The sequence below is a fragment of the Telmatherina bonti genome (genome assembly GCF_933228915.1).
Source record: "Telmatherina bonti genome assembly, chromosome: 21".
NCBI classification, from domain to species: Eukaryota; Metazoa; Chordata; class Actinopteri; order Atheriniformes; family Telmatherinidae; genus Telmatherina; species Telmatherina bonti.
The window spans coordinates 13954227-13974976 of record NC_136630.1 but is presented as its reverse complement, the minus strand read 5'-3'; the positions used below and the strand labels follow the sequence as shown (position 1 = coordinate 13974976).

General features: G+C 38.5%; 3 protein-coding genes and 1 pseudogene across 9 annotated transcripts; all 4 read right to left on the bottom strand.

Annotated features, from left to right (window-relative positions):
• Positions 1 to 121: 121 nt before the first annotated feature.
• On the bottom strand, positions 122 to 2123 carry LOC306771673 (dual specificity phosphatase 29-like). Its single transcript, XM_079260949.1, has 4 exons — positions 1983 to 2123; positions 1674 to 1893; positions 1352 to 1575; positions 122 to 1260 (listed from the first exon to the last, which is right to left on the bottom strand). The coding sequence occupies exons 2-4, from the start codon at positions 1853 to 1855 to the stop codon at positions 1052 to 1054; spliced, it is 615 nt and encodes a 204-aa protein (XP_079117075.1). The 5' UTR covers positions 1856 to 1893; positions 1983 to 2123; the 3' UTR covers positions 122 to 1051.
• A 3489-nt stretch (positions 2124 to 5612) lies between these two features.
• LOC306771888 (dual specificity phosphatase 29-like) lies at positions 5613 to 8393 on the bottom strand (annotated as a pseudogene). The gene is made up of 3 exons (XR_013771848.1): positions 8245 to 8393; positions 7821 to 8044; positions 5613 to 5804 (listed from the first exon to the last, which is right to left on the bottom strand). The product of XR_013771848.1 is annotated as a dual specificity phosphatase 29-like (transcript).
• Positions 8394 to 9421: 1028 nt separating this feature from the next.
• Positions 9422 to 13914, bottom strand: LOC306771746 (dual specificity phosphatase 29-like). Of its 4 annotated transcripts, none has more exons than XM_079261038.1 (4): positions 13796 to 13914; positions 10872 to 11062; positions 10528 to 10748; positions 9422 to 9759 (listed from the first exon to the last, which is right to left on the bottom strand). In XM_079261038.1, exons 2-4 carry the CDS (start codon positions 11024 to 11026, stop codon positions 9572 to 9574), a joined length of 564 nt encoding a protein of 187 aa, XP_079117164.1. In that variant the 5' UTR covers positions 11027 to 11062; positions 13796 to 13914; the 3' UTR covers positions 9422 to 9571. The 4 variants fall into 4 exon arrangements, with proteins under 4 accessions (XP_079117164.1, XP_079117165.1, XP_079117163.1 ...); XM_079261039.1 differs by having other exon boundaries at positions 10872 to 11056; positions 13796 to 13884; XM_079261037.1 differs by having other exon boundaries at positions 13749 to 13877.
• A 398-nt stretch (positions 13915 to 14312) lies between these two features.
• LOC306771747 (dual specificity protein phosphatase 13A-like) lies at positions 14313 to 19308 on the bottom strand. 3 transcript variants are annotated; one of them, XM_079261042.1, is made up of 4 exons: positions 17786 to 19308; positions 17581 to 17618; positions 17401 to 17484; positions 14313 to 16892 (listed from the first exon to the last, which is right to left on the bottom strand). In XM_079261042.1, the coding sequence occupies exons 1-4, from the start codon at positions 17911 to 17913 to the stop codon at positions 16681 to 16683; spliced, it is 462 nt and encodes a 153-aa protein (XP_079117168.1). In that variant the 5' UTR covers positions 17914 to 19308; the 3' UTR covers positions 14313 to 16680. The 3 variants fall into 3 exon arrangements, with proteins under 3 accessions (XP_079117168.1, XP_079117169.1, XP_079117167.1); XM_079261043.1 differs by having other exon boundaries at positions 17401 to 17481; XM_079261041.1 differs by having other exon boundaries at positions 17401 to 17618; positions 17786 to 19306.
• Positions 19309 to 20750: the final 1442 nt, after the last annotated feature.

The following is a 20750-nucleotide window of genomic DNA, read 5'->3' as shown; positions in this document are numbered from 1 at the left end:
CATTTTAAAAATATCTGGCCTTTATTAGGTTTCCCTCCACAGGGAGAAAGATGAAACTATATTTTGTTAAATCTAATAATGTAAAAAAAAAAAAAAATGTAAACTTAGTCTTGTTTTCTGTTTGGTTTGAGAGGTTTTATTGCGATGTATGTATAATTCTGAAGTCTTTTGTAACAGATCTCCTTGAGGCAGCTTTCTGTTTAATAAAGCAGACTGATTTCTGTCAAAATAACAAAGCATATCTCAGTGTTTGTACCCTTACAAATTCTAAAACATTTCAAAGTGTCCAGAAGTGTGGCAGAATTTAAAAGAACTAAATGATTATAATGATGAATAACAATAAAGAAAATATAAATTTAGTCCAAAGTCGATATTTTACATAATGCCTTTAAAAGCTACGTTTTCATTCCATCTGTAGATTTGTTTTCTATCTTTATAAAATGTTGGATTTATATTTTACTGAAGTGTAGAAGAATAGCGCCTGTGAATAGACCAAACTAAGCTAATGGATTGCATGTAAAACGCAACTTGTACTTGTGTTTTTGTTAATATTGCTCTTTTGTAGCCTTTGTACCTGTACAGAGTTGCTGGTAAGAACAGGAGGGAAATACCTGGCTATGTGCACACAAATGGGGACAGAATGACATTCTTGTATTTATGACTTTTCTCCTTTTGTCAGTCACTTAAAATGCTGTACATTTTAGCATAAGAATAAATTATGATTGACCATGTACTTGATTGTTTTCTTTTGATTTTAATCCTTTGTTAGTCTGAGGCCTGTTGCAGACATTGTAGGCATTTGGCTAGCTTTGCACTTGGAGGTTGACACTCCTTGGAATTAAAATGTAATTTCTTTCACTTAACTCGAGGTTGTTATTAAGAACTTGTTATTAGCAGTGACAAACTTGGACTTGTTTTACTCCAAACTGGAACTTGAGACAAATTCTTTTCACCTTTAACCTGTTTGAGTTCATTTGAAACTAAATTTGGATGCAAGTTAAGACCAGAGACTTGTCTTGAGTCCACAATAGAACAAAGAGTTCAACCAGCTCTATGCTACGTAGCTTTTCCTTTTCTCCATGAGCTGCTCATCCAGTTCCCTCAGCTGCTTCAGGAAGCCCCAGTTGGGGATGATCCGCCTGTGTTTCTTTACATGATCAATGGCATCCACCACCGTCATGTTCTTGTAGAGCATGAGGTAGGCGAGGAAAAGTGTGGCAGAACGGCTCCTTCCCATCACACAATGGACCAGCAACTTATCTGGAAAATACGTTTTGTTTTTCCATCCATATTACAATATATTTCTGCAAAACAAAACTTCAATGCTGCATCTTCTCTATAATGGTCTTACTCTGAGGGTTGCTGAGTGTTTCATGAATAAACTGGGCGGCAGAGGAGAAATACTGGCTTAAGTCGAATGTTGGGATGTCTTCTGCTACCACACCGTAGTAAACAACGTCCATGTCACTGTAGTAATCAGGTCCAGTGTCCACGCTGTTCCACGTCCCCTCTGCTGCATTCAAGATGTGCGTAATCCCCAACTTCTTCAGGTTATACTTGTCCTTTGCGGTCTGCCTGTAATAAGGGTTCAAATACCCTGTTAATCCCCTATTATTTAACACATTTGATGCCTTTTTATTTAAAAGGAATTAATTTGATGCCTTTTTACTTACTCGTCGCCAATGTAGACATTAGGCCAGACCTCATTGACATGAGTGTATGCCACACTCCCATGGTTGAGGATTTTCTCCAGCTCATAGCTCCCAGGTGTGACATAATCATCCACTGGACTCGAATACTCAGCTGCTTTTGTAACATTTATCGTTGAGCCGGTCTTCGACTTGTGAGAAGCCATTTTCTCTCTGTGCCTGCCTTTCACACATGATTTATTTGCTAGAGGAGGAAAAGGAAATGCTGTCTTGTCTCCTTCTACAGTCATGGAAAGGTTTTTGTTTCCAGCATGCATCTTTAACACAACTCACCGACACATCAAGGTCCTGCGTTTTCTTCCTCCAGAATCTGGTTTTCATCCTTGAGGCGGCTTGCTGTGAAGCAGCCCTTAAAGGCAGAACATGGGAAGGCTTAGTTCTGGCAGTCTCGAGTCAGGGCACAGATTGTATAACTGCCTCTGTGACGGGCATCAAATCCAGAAGATATTTTTAGGGGGCTGTGATGTGGCGGGCCCCTGACCTTAGCTGCCATGTTCTCTGCCTGTAGGGAAAACTTCCAACCAGCCAGTCCCTACCATCCATGTCTAAACACACAACTTTAATCTCCACAGCTGGCAGGAAGCTGTGCTTATCCAAACTTTGCACTTGCCAAAGGATACCCATATTCACTGGAGTGAACAGGGCACTCTGAGCTTTTGCTGGGCTGTGTGAGCGACTCCTTGAAATTGTGTCAGCCTCTCTTAGCCTTTCTGCATATCTTCAGACGCGGGGAGAAACCATGTAAGTGCACCATCACAACATCCGTTAAGGATGTTCTGTATCTCTTCCAGCCTCGGGGGGGGCAGAGGCAGAGTAAAGCGATGAGGCTTTTCACAGGATGGCATAGGTCTTTGATTCCCCCATTATATGATATGCACAGTCCATTCAGAGATCTAAATGTGAGCCCCAAAAGTGAGAGCACATTGATGATTGTATTGCAGACTGGCTGGATGAAGCTGCGAACATGTCAGGCTGAGTTTTCACACTATCAGGCTCCTTTATTTTTCCCTCATATCTTCATACTCTGCCATCATTCATTCTGACAGTGAAATCATTAAACCTGTGATATCCAATTCTTTTTATTTTGACAGCATCTTTCTCCCATCGAGCTCTGGAGAGCATTTCTTATTAAGATGGCTTCAGTGTTTCATCTCTTCTTCAAGTCTGACCTGAATCTGTATACACGCTCAAAATCATGCTGGCATATTTTTGTCATTTTGTTTCAAGCTTTTTTAGACGCATCACAGTTTTAACTGGATGTTACCAGATTGGAGCAGTTAGGATGCTGTATTCTGAGAAATGTGAATATGTAAGTGGAGCATTGTTTATTTATAGGCATTCACTATCTTTGTGTTTAAGTGCAGCAGGGGGACTTGGCAGTTGATACTTATTGTGCTGTGTTTTATACACAGACGCTTTAAGGGCCATATCAGTGTTTCTGCACATTTTAGCTTCCCTTTATGCATGTTGTGCATTTTTGCTGACAGTTTCTAAATGCATATTGTGTGTTTTTCAGTATTTTCTTTCCCTGCCTTTTGTTTAGCATTTCAGGAAGATGCTGCCAAGATTTTTTTTTCAATGTTTAGCTGAAATAAATTCTTTTATAAAGCTGTCAGAATAACATATATAACATACTTAATGGAAACTGTTGACTCGTAAGCACAGAATTTATTATATCTTCAAAGGTAAAAGCAAATAAACCGATTTTGGATGGTTAAAATTTTATAATAAAATTGTTGAAGCTTCTGATCAACAAAAGGTTTTCAAAGAGAAGAAACAGAAAGATAAAATGAATTGCCAGCTCTAATGTCTGCATTTAAATCAGGCTTAAACTTAGAATAAAATATTTTCTGTTTATTTGGCCTCTCTATAGGCAGAGTGGACATTTTTATCATTAATACCTCAAAGATAACGATGACAGTTTTCTCAAGATGGAATTAATTGTCCTGTTATTTTGAGAAAATTATGGTTGAAATATTTCTAAACACTAAGATGAAACAAAAGAGTCTTTCTTTGTTTAGGAAAGCCAGGAACTGAACAGAAGAACACATGCATGCCTTAACTTGCAGGTCTGACCATTTGCAACAATTACTAATAAATTCTATGCTAATGAATCATTTTCCAGCTCATTTTTATTATCTTGAGACAAAGCTTGTCATGTTGTGGTAACTGTAACTGTACCGTATCACTATAACTTATCCAAGTTTATTGATGTAGTACTTCAAAAACAACACATGCGTGACCAAAGTGCTGCACAACAAGTAAAACACAAAACATCAATGAAATACCTAAATAAAACACACATAAGTCCCTTACTATAAACCATATAAACACTGAGATCACAGTAGAATCGATATGAACTAATCAGTCATTGTGCAGAATGTCAGTGTCTGTATGGATCCATTTAATGGAAGCCAGGTGTGTTGGAGCAGGGATACATTGAAAACCTGCAGGACAGGAGCCCAAGAGGACCGACTTTAGACACCCCTGAGATAGAAGTGCACTTGTATGTTGATGATACAATAATTTTTTCTGTGGTGCCTTCATCAAATCAAACTGTAGTGTTTTCACAGGAAATGTAAGAAAGTGGGATTTTATTTAATCTGTTGGTCCAGCCCTGTCTATATTTATCTAGTTCTCTATTTGTTTTCATCCTAATAGGTATTCATATCTTTCAAACACATTTTTCTGTCAAACTTTGATGTGAAATTTTCTCTTTGTTGCCATTTGTATCAGGAATCCCTGGAAGAAAGTATTTTATATCTCACAGATCTTCCCACTTAATTGAAGAAAAACACGAAAAAAAAAAAATCATAATATAATGAGTTTTACAATCATCTAAGTGCCAAATTGCTTTCAAAATGCATTTATTTCACAATTCTGTGGAATGATTGCATCCAACACTTCCATAGAGCTAGAGGGCTTATCTTGTGCAATCTGGAGGTATTTGAACCCGTTCTTTACACTGGTTCTACTGACAAAGACCAAGAGGAACAAGAAATGACTGAGAAAGGCACAGATATTGCCATAGATGAGTATCTGTGTGATAATGTTATGTGGGAATGCAGAGCAGCAGGTTAGGATGAAAAGAAGCCCAAAACACACAATAAAAAAAAATTCAAATCAGGAGGACTTTTGGGTCAGGATGGGGATGCAGTGCTTTTATCAAAAGGTTGCTGTTTTTGCCACTAAAAAAAATGATCATATCCTAAACTTAAAAGATCCTGAATTCATTGGATTTGAGGACTAACTGCAGGTGGCAAATGCAGCTTTGAAACGGCTTTATGAAATGTGTGGATTGATACAATCACCAAAAATCAGTTCATGATGCTCTAACAACCTCTCAGGGTTTCATTCATCTTTGTTTGTTTTTCTCTATGGTAAACTTGGTTTTCCGTTTGATTGAAACATATTGTACTTTATGGGTTATCTTTGTCTTTATACTTCCTTTAATGTGAGTATTCAGAAGAGGCAACAAGGTCTGCCTCATGTTTGGTTTAGAATTATTTCACCAGGATAAAAAAAAAAAAAAAAAAGCCCAAAAAAACAAAAACAGATTCCTGAAGCTTTCTGGCATCATATCAAGACAAAGGTGAGGATGCTCTGCTTTCTTCTCTCTCTTCTAAAGTCTAAAGCCTTAAATCCCGTGTTGCAGAGCTGAAACTACATATAACAGCAAATTCTAAAAAGGCTTCTGCTTTATTTAAGCGTAGCTTTTAAAACTTTTGCTTTTGTGAATTCATTCTCAGCATTTACTGGAACATAATGATATCTTATGAGGTTGGGAAGAGAAAAATTTGACACTAAAGAATTGTGGTCTGCAAAATGAGTAACCACACAATGAAAGCTAGATATAAAATGAAAAATAGTTTAACATTCATGCATCCTCTTCACCTCTAGATATTATGTCTTCCTCTTCTGTGGAGACAAGACAGAGTCAAGTTGACAGCTGGTTCAAAAAACCAACATTTGGGAGGATGTGTCTCCTCCTGCGAACAACTTCCACCGCCTCCACAAGGGTAAGTCTTTCTTTGATCATGAGGAAAGCCAGCACAAGAGTGGCTGAGCGACTGATTCCACGAGCAGGAAGGTTTTAGGAATTTCAGCGAAACAATACTAAAGCCAATGGTGCATTAACAGCACAGTTCATAGTAGGTGAGTTTTAGTGCTGGACTGCAGGCCAGATCTTTCACTATCTGAAAACACTTGGCAAATCATGAAATGCAAAGTAGAAAATGGAAGACTTAGGAATATTTGGCAGCTATTCTTTATCAGACGAGAAAGAGACAGCACTCCCAAAGGTACAATCGCTGATCCCCTCTGTTCCCAGATGCTTGTGCACCGTTTCTAAAAAGAGGAGGAGATTCTACACAATATAGGCATTTCTAAACATGTCTTTACCTTCAGTATTATTCTAATAGTTTTAATCCAATCATAAAACATCCTACTCTCAACTTTTTGTATGTTTTCTGGGTACGGTTGTAAATCAAACTTGTTTTAGGAGATATGCAAATCAGTTAAGTCTTTTTCAGTGTTTTACTGTGCACCCCAACTTTTCCAGTATTGGGGTAATGAATGAAAGAACTGAAATTGCCTCCTTATGAACACACAAAGCCAGGGATGTCAAAGTCAAATACACAGAGGGCCAAAAAAACAAATTGGCTTTAAGCCGAGGGCCGGATTGGTTCAATGTTTATTAAAACATATTGAAATTATTGCACGTAGTCTATTGAACCAAGACCTAACACAGTATATTATTTAATGATTAAATGAATAATCAGGAAAACATTTTTCAGCAGGCACACAGACAGGAACAAACTGCCTTCAAAGAAAAATCCCATGTCCTGTACATTAAATGAATAAATATTTTCTTATGGCTCTGTCAGTCAGTTAAAGAGAAAACATTTTCAACAGGCAAACAGCAAAAAAGCTATTTTCCTTCAGAAACAAAATAAGTTCCTTATATCAAGATAAATGCATAAATGAAACTGCATGCATTATAAACTGAAAATGCAATATTATGCTGCTATATTATCCTACCAATTACTGCTTCAAATAGTAAAATGAGAAAATATAGAATAAATCAAATCAGTTGTATTCTTTCTCATGGCTCTTATCTGCAATTCCCCCTGAGTCCATTAACTGAAAAATAAATATAAATAAATAAATAAAATACAATAAAATAAAATGCAAAATTATATGGCACACAGACAAAACAATACATTCTGTGTGTTTCTTAGACGTTTCATGGTGCCTTCTTAGATTGTATTCTTTCATTACAGCCAAACTTTCTCCACAGAGAAGACACACAGGTTTGCCATTTACCTCAGTGAACATGTACTCTGCCTCCCACCTAGCTTGAAACCCCTTGTTCTCAGCATCCACCTTCGGTTTAGCCATTTTTTGGGGAGGAGGTAGCTGAAAGTTGACATCTGCTCTGACTGCTAATGAATGATGAAGCCGAAGTCCGCTTGCTGCGCTGCAGTGAGTTCGCGGATTACCGTTGCATTGTGGGAAATGTAGTATTGGTGCGTGCAAAACCCCAGCGGGTGGCTACAGCCTGCGGGCCAGTTCTAATACTAATCAAACATCATTCCGGGGGCCATAGATAATTCATTCGTGGGCCGGATTCGGCCCGCGGGCCTTGACTTTGACATATGTGCACAAAGCAAAATGTGAATTCATCTGGAGACTCTCAAACACCAGGCAACTGCAGCAAATCTAATTGACAGTTTAGAGTTATTTCATGTTTATTCACCCCTTCCTGCATGTAATATATGCAAACAAAACAATAAATGTCAATAAATGTCATAATTTGTTGGTCATAATTTTTCAGATTTATCTGGCATATGCATTTTTTTTTTGTTGTTGTTGTTTGGTGATGCACCACACTGGTGAATTATAATGTTATTTTCTATCTAAACTTCCTCCTGATGAGTTGCTGCTGTTTTCAAATTGACCTGTACCTTTCTGACTCAGAGCTTCATGAATGAAATCAGCCGTCTCCATGAAAAATGGGCTATCCATCAAAAGCGAATTATAATGGTGAATTATAATGTTATTTTCTATCTAAACTTCCTCCTGATGAGTTGCTGCTGTTTTCAAATTGACCTGTACCTTTCTGACTCAGAGCTTCATGAATGAAATCAGCCGTCTCCATGAAAAATGGGCTCAAGTCAAAATCTTTGCAATCCGCTGCTTCAATTCCATGATACAATATATTGGTGCCTTTGTAGAAACATGGCCCGGTATCAATGCGTTGGGGGCCGTGTGCAGCATTCACCACATGTGTTATTTCCAGATGTGCCAACAGAGGTTTGTCCTGAGCTGTAGCCCTACAAGTGAAATAACAGATGATGTAAGGATCTCTACCATCTCTGGAAACATATGTTAACAGTTGCATCACTGGTGACTCAAATGTACAGATTGTATATTCATCCCTTTAGTTGGCCAAATGCACGACTTGTTTGCAGCAACAGCTTCATAATCAGACCACCACATTACAGCAGGGGCCCAAAGTGAGAATGTCACTTACGCATCTCCGACGAAGAGGTTGGGCCAAACCTCATTGACAGCTCCAGTGGGGCGCCTGTTCTCCAGCAGAAGGCTGAGCAGATCGCAGGTGGGTGGTGTCTGATACTTTGACTCCTCCTCTGAGCTCATATCCGCTCTTCTCACCTCAGTGTTGCTGTATAATTATCACAATTTATTTCCAACTTCATTTCCAGCTAACAGTTAGATAATCTTCCCAAATATGGTCCGCGATGGGGAAATGTATTGCTGCTTTCCTGCTTGTCTGTCTTCTTGCAGGCATTTGGAAAGGCCCTGCAGTAAACCTTAGCTGTACTGCTGCAGCACGCTCTGTTTTCCATCTGAGCTGGATGTCAGTGATGTTACCCTGTTGGAACGAGACAGCTGAACATACCAGAGACTGGGCAGCAGCAATACGGACTATATATTCCTCAGCTGACTGTAACAGAAGCTAAGCTGCTTGTGTTGTGACAAACTAAACTAAACAGAGATTGCAGCGCTTATAGTTGTACTGGTGCAAGTGAGTCAAAACTTGGCGAGGAGCTAAAATCATGAGCTCAAAGCACAATTTAAACACACAAATAATTTAATGAGACTACATCAGTGAACGTAATGTAATTAAATGTATTTTCTTTGGAGTAGCTCTCAGCTTAAGGATGAGTATGCTTAAAAATACAGGTTGAACAAGCAAGACGATTGTGAAATGAAGAAAAATAAATGAAAAGCTACTGTGTTGTTTTGATTCCTGAAATGTCAGCATGGCTGCAAAAGGTTGTGTTTTAGCACCTCAGAAACCTGCTTCAGGTCTATCTTTGCAATGCATGTAGTTTCACCTCTGCAAACCCACGTAACAGCATTTTCCTTGCAGTATAGCTAATTTTCTCATCGTTCCAAAGGAAAAATAGACATGACTACCAGGACCCCTGATTGTCTCAGCCTTACCTGACTCTAACTCCCTAATCATCTCATTTGTATGGTTGTGTTGTTGTTGTTTTCCATTTGTCTGTTTCTTTCTTTATTCCATAGCTGGATATTTACATCTTGCCTGTGGTTTAGATTGTGCCTCTACTTATGTTTTGTTTTCCTCCAGTGGTTTATGAGAATGAAACAAACTTTCTTACAATAAAACTCTCTATAGAGCCCAATTTATATGAATTGCTCACATGTCTTTTAAAGTTGAAATTAGTTACACAAAAACTGAGTTAATCTTGCAAAGTGAAGACAATTACAATACAGTTTGTAATTCATTGTAACAATAGATGTAAACCCAGTTATTGGCAAGACGCAAAAATGCAATCAAAATTAATTTAGTTTGTTTATTGAGCTCCAGTTCACTTATGCAGCGTTTTATCCAGCTTTCTGAGCTGTTCCAGAAAACCCTCATTAGGTGAAATGTTCCTGTTCGCGCTGACAGCTTTGATGGCGTCTGTTAGAGTCATGTTCTCGTGGATCATCAGGTAGGCCAGAACCAAGGTGGATGAGCGGCTCAGCCCCATTGCGCAGTGGACGAACACCTTACCTGCCAATGATGAAAATAAACTTATATTTTAAAGTAACCCTGTTCTGCTGGTCATTTTAGACTTGTGAACCCCAACAGGCTCGATGTCTGCACTTACAACCATGCAATCAATTTATTACTGTGTCAAGCATTATTCTAAATGTCCAATTTGTTACTTCTCTGTGGATTAAAAACCATGCACATCACAGAGAGGAGTACTTCCAACTCAAGACTAAAAGTTTTTGACAATGTTGCAACAAATGTTTCTACACACGGTAATCCCTGGTTTCTTATCAGGCTCGAGGATTAGGGAGCAGAGGAGCGCGTAATTGAACTGTCTTGGCTTCTGTGTATTTCTGCTGGGGATTACTGTAGGCCCTGCCACACACTGGAGCCCCGATCAGCCAGCATGTGAAGAAGGGAGCCTCATCTTATTACTGTCATGTCAGATACTGACTTCACTTTGCATAACAGGCCATGCAGGCACAAGCCACAAACATAATTGTGTAATTTCCATGTCCAATAAAAGTGTTGCTTACAAATTACCAGGGCAATCCATTTAAAACTAATTTTCCTGACAAAGGTCTGAGCCCATGAGAAAATTACCATGAGGGAAAGATATTAGCTTGATATTATGTTTAGTGTTTGATTTGCATTTTAATGACTAATACAACTGGGGCCACTGTAATGGGAATTGACTGACAAATGTTTCTGCACCCTGCCTTGTCTTTCCCAAGTTAATGCATAAAAATGATGAGAAATGCCTTGAGGACTTTTAAAGCTCCTCACCTGTTGGCAAGCTCAAAGCGTTCTTGATGAAATTTGCCGCTGGGTAAAAGAAGGGGCTCAAGTCAAAGGTTGGCATGTCGAAAGCTTCCACTCCATGATAAGTGATTTTGGTGTCTCTGTAGAAGCTGGGCCCTGTGTTCACATTATACTTCCCATCAGCAGCGTTAAGCACGTGGGTGATGAGGTGAGCCTGGAGAGTCCTCTTATCTTTGGCTGCATACCTTCAAAAGAAGAATGCTAATCATCAGTTTATTTCAACTATTTTGATGATGTTTTATAATTAATGCAGGTAAGTTATTTACAAGTTTGTCTTTAATTATGAATAAATTTACAATAATTCTCACATGTCTCCAATATAGATCCTGGGATGAACCTCATCCAGATGGTTGCTGGTCCCTTTCTTTGTCCACATCAGCCTGTGCAGCTCTGAAGCTGGGGGGGTCTCATACTTGCCATTTGCCCCTTCAGGGCTCACCAGGCAGCTGAGGCCTCTGGGCATGACTGGATGCTCCACTTCTGCTTTTACAATCTGTTGCTAAGAAGAGCAACAGTCATTGCTGTGAAGTTTGAAGCCCACAGAGTGTTAAAAAAAAGCATGCAAGGATTAATAACACCATGCAGGGAAAAAACCCAGGGGGCTAAGAAGTCACGGAGGCCTTTGTGTAGGGCTCCTGTCCAGAGTGACTTATCAAACTACCAGAAAAAAGGCATAAGACTGTAAAACAGAAGTACAGAATTGCTTAAAACAAATGCAAGCAGATTCAAAGCAATTACAAAGAAATCTATACATCTCAACACAATTCAAATTGACATCAAAACCACAATGACTAGAAAAACTTTCAGCCTTTTCTTTAATGATATATATATATATATATATATATATATATATATATATATATATATATATATATATATATATATATATATATATATATATATATATATATGTATATCATTAAAGAAAAGGCTGAATTTACAACAGTCACTCAAATAACTGGAGACTTAAAAAAGGAACAATAACAAAAATTTGCAAAAATATAATTTAGTAATATAAGACACTGTTTTTTCATTTAATTGAGTTGAAGAAAAAAAATAAATAACAAAAAAACAAATTGGCCCTGGAGTATTTATCTGTTGAACAGTGGGACAAAATACCTGTCAAGAGGTGCAGAAGTCTGACTGAGAGGAAGAAAAAACACCTGACTGGAGCGGAAACATTAAAGGATTGCTCAACAAAGTATTAGTTCATGAGTGATGTAATATGTAATAAATTATCGTATTTGTTTGCTTTAAAAAAAAAAAAAAAAAAAAATTCTATTGAACCAGAATTAGAAAATAATGTAATGATTTTCATAAATTTATTATTTATTATTACTTTAGTCAATTTCAGTTTTTTTCCTTCTTTAATGAAAGGGTATGAATAAATATGAGCACAACTGTATATATATGTATATATATATATATATATATATCTTTATTTATTTATTTTAAACTAGTGACAGTGATGTGTTGTGGGTGATGTAGCTGCACTTATTTGACTCACTACGTCTGATTGTGTGTTATTATCTAGGATTTTGACACTTGAATATGCACAATCTTCCCTTTGTTGACATGGCAACAGAAGACTGAGGCAAGAAAATGCTGGTGCTAACCTTGTTTATACAACTGATGCATATTTAGACAAAAGTCTGATCAGGGTCTCATATCCTAGATCTGATGCATCAACTTTCATCTATATGTGATTTTTTTTCAAAGCCAGACTTATTTAATAGTTAGTCGAAACATGTTGAAAGTAACTTAATTATATTAATTCAATTGTTGGACCTTAAAAAAAATCATAATAGGGATGCAACTGCTTTTGCACTGCATGTGAACAGTTTCTGAACCACCTGCTTCACCTCAATGAGAACATTTAATATCCCTAATTAAAATGAGGGCACCATCTTTGATAACACAGAGAGATAAATTCAACGGTGGGTTATAGTGGGAATCATTAAGTACAACATCCAATATACAGAACTGTAGCCTTTAAATAAAGGCCACAATGATACCAATAAATGCACTCCACACAGGCACAGGACCACAAGATTACATAATTATAAGCTGACCTTATGACGCTCTCATTATTTCCCCTACAGTTCAGCAGCAGTTGCCAAATTTATTTATCTCCAGAGATACAGAAAATTGGCATTCAAGGTCTATAATTAGTTTTTTATTTCCTACAGGCAAATCTAACCTGTGCATTTACAATTTGTACACTGGGCTTTAGAGAGACATATACTAAACATACTGTATACATTTGCATCAGTTTAAGCAGGTGTGTTGTTGTGCTTGAAGCTGAGGACTTTACAATAGATGTGTATGAAATGTACTCGTAAAGAAACTGTTGACAGCTCAGCTTCTTATTTGCATTCATCCTGTGTGTGGAGACGTTATGTGGCTCTAAGAGTTGGGAGGTATTTTGTCCACAGGGATGAGTCATTGAGACCAGATCTGTTTCGGTGACCTTTTGTTAAGCTGCCATGGCGTCTGATTCTGCACTTAAACATCTAGACGGCTTCATAAGTCTCCACCTCTGATTGTTGTGTGCGTCACTCAAAGCGTGAGTATACAAGTGCAGTATGTGACCCGGTTCATAGACAATGCATGAGTGCGTGAGCTGTGAAGGCACGGTAAAGTGTATCTTTGCACAAAATGTGCCTCAAGTACCTGGAGGCTCTTTTCTCTCCTCATTGATCTATAAGTACAACCCTTCCCTCCCTCCCACAGTGAGGGGCAGAGAACTGATTTCCCTGGTGCACATGTTGAGCTGCAGTGCTGCTTTCATAGCCTCCCCCCCTTAGGCTAACCTGTCCTTCCTGCTCCACTTTTGTGTAATTAAAGATGCTATGTATGGGAAAGTGCCTGCGGTTAACATGGAGGGCAAATAAAAATGGCTTTTTTTTTTTTTTTAACCTCCTCCAGGGCTCTTCTCGGTGGTTTTTATGAATTACACTTCCCTCTTTAGCCTTTCAGATGTGGTTCATCTGGATTTGTTGGCAAATTAATAAAAGAAGAAGGCATAATAATTCCTTGAGCAAAGCAGTAGCGTCACACCAAATACAGATCTTCTAATAGTGCTTTATAAATGTTTAGATTATAAATGGAAGTACAAGGAGAAAAGATTTCAAACACTTTAGATTATGTAAACTGTACACTCTAATAAATTTTTCCCAACCTACCATAGCTGTAATAAATGTGTAAGAACACGCTGTTAGTGGACACTTGCCTCAGCCGGAATCGCTGTTGTTCATGGTCTCTGTACACAAGAGCTACATGTAGGTCGACGGCACAACAGTCCTACTTCTCCTTGGTAATCTACCCTGCAACCTTTTTTGCTATTTTAACATCCGAATCGCCGCCCAAAATAATTCTGGCATCATCTTCTGCATTCCTTAAAGGTTATCCGAGCTGCCAGCGCAGGAGGGAAGATGTGACGAGACTATTTTTTTCTTTCTTCTTTTTTTAATACCAAGAAAATGAGATAATTGCTGCTGTGCTTGAGCTGATTTCTGACAGTTTATTTCTTTGATTCTTCTCTTGGAAAGTTATAAAAAAAAACACCTCATCATCTGGGTCAAAGATGGAGGCTTCTTTTTTTTCTTCTTATATTATAAGAGTCATTTAATGTTTCTTCTTTTTGTCAGGAAAAAAAAATTGCTATAACATTGGCTAAAGCAGAAGATGTAGTCTGCTGAAACGACACAGAAAGAAGAAAATATCTCCAAATACAAGAAACATTTCTTTGAAGTTATTCTTTATTTATTGGACAGAGTTGTTGTTGCTCTTTGATCAAATATTCAGTGACAAAACTGACACTGAGTCTCTGACTACATCAATAAAAAGATTATATTTACTGTTCAGTGAAATCTCAAACACAGTGCTGCTACTGTATCATAATATTTTGTGTACTATGAATACGTAAAGTGAGGCTGACAGCTTTCAAGTGAAGAAATGTCATTTACAACAGAGAGAAATCATCGCTGGAAAGCAGTACTGTATCAAAGGTGCATGTTTGTACCTTTGTGCGGCTGACATTTTTAATATCTCCACAGATGATTTCATGGACAGTCAAAGAACCGAAACCTTTGATGCGTAGCAGCTATCAGCTCCACCGGCTTACGGATACACCAAAGGAATTTCATACCACAAACAGTGATGTGCTGGACAGATGCTATACATTGATTCTCTCTCCTTTTGATCCAGCTAGAGAGTTTACTAAAATATGATGTTTTGTAAAACATGTTCCGTGATACATTTGGTCCATTCAGCTTCAGTAAAAAGCAGGAAACAACATCTTAGAAGAATGATAGTAAATTATCATAAACTCTCAGTTATTGCTGCATTTTCTAATTTCTCCAGAATAAAAGTTATTTTGATTAAGACCATTTTTTTCTTTAAAAAATAAATATTTGTTAGAAAGGCAACAAGAACCCACATCTTTTGATCATGTTCATAACTTTAGAAACCTTTTTCTTAAAATCCAAGTAGTTTAAGTGTAAATGACATCACATAATACACGAGCATTAAAATATCTACCGCCATAATCATTCTGTGCTTGCCAACAAAAACCAAGACCCTTGCATGCAGCTGGCATCTCATGTTTACATAAACCTGTAAGCATCATCGCTAAAGCATAAGCATATGCCAATGGTTACCATGCCAACTAGGGATTTTCCTGTTAAAAATCAATTATGGTTCAATCAAAATTGGCTCAACCATGAACATTTTTATACAGCTGGAAGATTGTATGCGGACATTTACACCATATTTCACTGAGATGTGATGAAATCTACTGATGTAACTGGTTCCCAACATATTCTCTGCATTAACACTTAAATTGCTTACAATGACTAGTAATTTTAATTTTATCTTAAAGTATGGTTCTTGTTGATTTTCTTTTTTTTTTGTTTCTTTTAAACTGGCGTTTAAAGTGTCCTGGAAGCTTCTCAATCACAACACAGTCTATTGTTTCACATTAATGACAAAATGTAGAAAAATAAACGCACTGAAATTGGATCGTCTTTAAAGACAACAGCCAGTAAAATATGACTCCAAGGAGGTCCCTTCTCACCAACAATATTGACCCATTATCCACCAGGTTTCAACTTGCAATCAATGTTAGTGTAACAAAATGACCCGAAGAAGGCAAGTGCTGAATGTCTGATGCATGCTTGCAAACTTAAATCGAATCAGAACTGATTGCAGACATATTTTGTACTCAAACATCAGGCCATCGTAACTGTTCTCACATTTTCTTACATTTTAACTACAAAAAACCCAAAACTATGTGTGATAATAAAACTTACAAAAAAATGATAAACGCAGCATTTATCAGATTTTAACTTCACGGCAGAGAGAGCAGGTGGAGTGAAAAGTACATAAAAGGTTAAATATTTGATTTTTACCTCAACAAGATCCTCAAGCTAATCTCAAACTGCATGGTCACACTTCTAAGGGTAATGTGCAGAGAAAACAAGGCACTCGCCATCTTCCTAATTCAGCATCAATAGTTTTGCACAGTCTTGGCGGTAACATTGGTAAAGTGTTTTTTCTGAAGCAGGAACAGAAAAACTAGTCTGTGCAGAAGAAAAGCTGCACAGAACAAACTGGTCAACCTCTACAGTCCTCAAGACCCATGTCAAAGGCTCACCTTACAGCCTCCAACAGCCTTTAAGCTTTGGAGGATTTGCCAGAAGGAGCATTAAAAACCCATCATGAATATCCAGAAACTGATGCTGGATTTTCTCCCAGACATGTTAAAGTGAAATTTAACTTTTTCTTTTTGTTTTTAATAAAAAGAAAATGACTAAATAAGATTAAATGCATTTTAAAAAGAGGAGAAATTAACTCAAACATAAGATTACAATGAATGAGTCTGAGAGTTCTGAACACCTTCTACATGATCTGTAACGTTAGAGGAGCTTTTCTCTTCTTTTTCTTTTTTACACGCTAACATGAAATACGTTACTGTTAGCTGAGACCCACAGAAATCCAGCCATCTACTGAACCAAACTGTGTGTAGAAAAAGTCTCAGTCTGCTTTCCTGGACTGACAAACAGCCTCACATCGTCACTGCCAGAAACCACACAGCCGTGTCGATGAAAGTGTAAACTACAAGATCTGACATGTCTTCTTTTTTCTTGTAAGCTGAAGCTCCATATCCAGCAGCAAAGCCAGAAAATTCCTGTTGGGGTAGATGGCTCTCTTCTGGATCAGCTTCTGCAAAGCCTTTTTGAGCGGGAGGTGATGGTAGATCATGAGGTACGCCAGCACCAAGGTCGACGAGCGGCTCATTCCCATGATGCAGTGCACCAAAACCTTGCCTGGGAAAAGATGAAGAGAAAGAGAGGTGTGAAGGAAGGATTAGAGAGAGGCCTCAGTCTTATTAATATCATACATGACTGCCCGTCTCACACTGTGGCCTTTCTTTTTCCCTGCTGCATGCTAAAAATAGAGCCCACAATTCATCGTCTTTGTTCATTTAAGGTCCCTTTGCAGACGGCGCCGACTGCCTCTTTAATCCCAACTTGTCCTCTACTTGATAGTTTCTTTGAAAGGAGCCATGGTTACATTATAGACTTAAATTCTGCAAAGTAAGACTCTTACTATTACTGCTGGCTGAAAGGAGATTTTTATACGGCTACAAGGTGTGTTATATTGCATTGACAGGTGACATTGAAAGAGAGCGTGATGGGAGAACTTAAGTGGTTGGGTTAATTCTATTAAGGATGTACTGAATGAGAAAAAGAATTGATTGCAAGATTGCGAAGAGTAAGAAGTCTAGTAAATGTATGTCAGCGGGGGGTGGGGGGTATTTGGCAGGGGTCTTACCACCAGGTGACTTCAAGGCTTTGTGAATGAAATCAGCTGCAGGCTTGAAGTAAACGTCCAGATCAAAGTGCGTCGAGTCATCTGCTGGAATGCCACAATACACAAAGTCGTTGCCATAAAAGCTTTGGTTCCCTATGCTGCCTCGCTTGGAGTGAGCAGCATTTAACACATGAGTTATACCTAATTTCAGCAAGGAAGCCTTGTTTTGGGCTACTGCCCTAGCAAGACAAAGAGACAGAAAGAGGTTCAAGACATGCGTGAGATCTACACATGACAGAGCAATGACTTTAAGTCAGAACGGTCCCACATGAGGAAGCAGTTATTACACAGATCTTTCGAGTTTATTATATAAAAGTGTCACATCTGGAATGAAATGCAAACTTACACGTTTCCTATGTATATGTTTGGCCACACCTCATCAATTTGATTCAGTTGCAGCGTGCAAGAGTCCAAAACCTTCTGCAGATCCTTGACAGTGAGATATTCCTTTCTCTTGTCTTTCAGGCTTGACATTTTGTGTCCAAATCCCTCGTCTTGGATCGACTGCTGGCCAAAATGTTTCTTGTATTAAAGCAGTTCCAGCCTTTCTCCAGCACAAGATGATGAGTGTGAGCAGGTGCTGTCACTGGACAGTTACCCAATTTAGTGCTTAACCTAGCGTGTAGTCTTACTCGTGCAGAGGGCAGAACAACAAACAGTGCAGCATGGGCTCTGCTTTTCACAGTGATGAGGGACTCTAATTTAATAAGCCTCATATAACAATTAATCACTCTATAAAGCAGTGATAATTATGGTCATATTGTTAAACTGCCTATTCTAGATGTAATTCAGCATATGGGGAAGCAAACCCTTTGTACAGCTCTGTATTGCTTGTTTACTGCTTTTATATAAACATCTTCTAAATGCAAATTAAATGAAAAGTGAAACAAACTTCAGGGTTTGTTGTTGGCTGCATATGATATTACATAACTCTCATACTGTGCAGTTAGGTCTTTTAACTCCCTTATTATGCTGCAGGTCAACTAAACCCTTTTTAGCTTTTAAAATAAAATAGTAAAACAACTTAATTAAAGCTGGGGAAGGTAGGGTAATGCTGAGGAGCTCGCAAGATGTGATTGGTTTTGCTCCTTACATGATCAGAGGCTTTTTTCTCACTTCCACCCAGGAGGTTATGTTTTTACCGACGTTTATCTGTTTGTGTTTAAGTTACCTCAAAAAGTTATGGACGGATTTTAATTAAGTTTTCAGGAGTTGTAGGAAATGTGAAAAGAAAGAACAGATTTAATTTAGGTTGTGATCAGAATTGCCGTTTGGATCCAGGATTTTGTTAAAAGCCGCGGTGGAGGTTTGCGCTCTCCGAGTGCTTTTCGAGTTCGCAGCTTTTTCTACCAACTATTTTCTCTTTCTCAGCTGTTTAGAGGGAGGAGGCAAATAAACCGAGCCAGGTTGGAGAAATCCTTCCTGCATTTTCTCAGCCGTGAAGAAGCTTGAGAAATATAAGAAATGAACAACTTTAATTCGACCCGAACCCCTTTATTGGTCAGAGGTTTTACAAAATTACAATAAACTGAGGGGTCTGACTACATTACTTATTATGGTTCATGATTACAAAATGTACAGACTACTATCAGGACGAGGAACCACTTCTCTGAGCAAGATTACCTACCCCAGCTTTAAGTTTTATTTAAAACTATGACATTAAATGACTTCTTCTTCGTCTCAATGGAAACTGTGTATGCAGTGTGTTACGAAATGTCAGTGCTGATGTTGCATGTAAAATTTGTCGATAAATGTCCGCAGGTCATTTTTGACCTGGAGAAAGTTATTGACTGATTATTTAAAATGTTGCTTCTGCTCAATATGTGAAAAACCACAAATCCCACCTGACATGTAGGCTTCATAAGATTAATGTGAATATGTTTCTGTTTGTTGAGCAGTTATACATGAGTGAGTATATTATGCAGTTTTTGTGAGGGACTCAGAAGGTTTCCACATACCTAGAGTGAGAAGCCGATGATCAGACTGCCAGGGTCCCAACTTCAGCTGCTGCCCTGCTCATACTGCACCCGATCCCTCCTGGAGGTGGTGAGTCCACAGAGGGTATTGACGTGGAACCCTTTGGGCTACACCCAACAGGGCCCAAAGGGGGGACCACAGTGATGTGAGTCGGGGCATGCACAACCTCTAACCAAAGTGGTTTTGCATCATGGTTACTAAGCTGCTCTTTGTCTGGTTCCATCCCTAGTGACGCATTTGCCAGGAGCATGAACATTCATGAACATACTTGACAGCATAGCTCCTAGCATCTTCAAGACATGCTAATTCCTCCACCTTGTTGAGGGATCCAGTCTGGTGGCGTCTAGACTGGGTCTCTGCAGATGGTGTGGTCCTGTTAGCTTCATTGGATCATGATTTCCAGCTGTCATTGGAGCGGTTTACAACCAAGAGTGAAGCAGTTGGGAAGAGATTGAGCACCTCAGAATCAAAGACCTGGACGGATGGATGGACGGACGGATGGACGGTTGGGTGGATGGATTGCTTTCTTTTTTAATATGTAATGCTTTGTGGTTAATAAAGAAAGAAAAGGTGCAGGTTGTTTTAAAGGTCGGAGTCCCTGCTCAGTTCCTCAGTCGTCACGTCGCCATCGGTGTTCTGTTTATGTGAGTGGGAAAATTGTCCATCTGAAACAGCATGAGTGGGAAAAATCTGAAACAAAAACTTGCTCGAGGTGGTTTCTGTCTGTTTAAATTAGGAGTTCATAGGCATAAGGAGGGATGGCAACATCTTTTGTAAGCCTGTTCTGACACAATAGTGTTGCTCATATGACTGATTACAACAGGAATCAGCTGTTTCTGGTTATGAATAATAGGCACATTCAGTTTTCACTGACAAGAAGGAATAAACACAACATACTCAGCTAAAACAAACGCCCTAACATCGGTCTGGATTTTTCTCTTGCATTTGGCCACATGCAAACTAGTTTACTTTATGTTTTACTTGTAGTTAGTTGCCTGTACAAACACCTGCTGGACTTTTGCAATTTATTTGCTACAAAGAATTCAGTGTAAAAGAACTTGATGCATATTTCCTGACAGGTGATATTTCCAACATTTGCATCAAATTTACATGGTTGTGTGATGAAAACACTGTTGATCTGCCTCTCCTGTATGGCTCCTGTCCTGTGAAGGAAATGCAGCTGTTGGGTCAGAACCTGCAGCAAGAGGAGAACTGGAGCAAAGCTCACCAAGATTGTAAAGCAGAAAAAAGACGAACTTCAGCGACTGCTGTCCAAAACACAAACAACTAACTAAAAAGGTAACTGAATGGCATCAACGACGCCACCTGCTGAC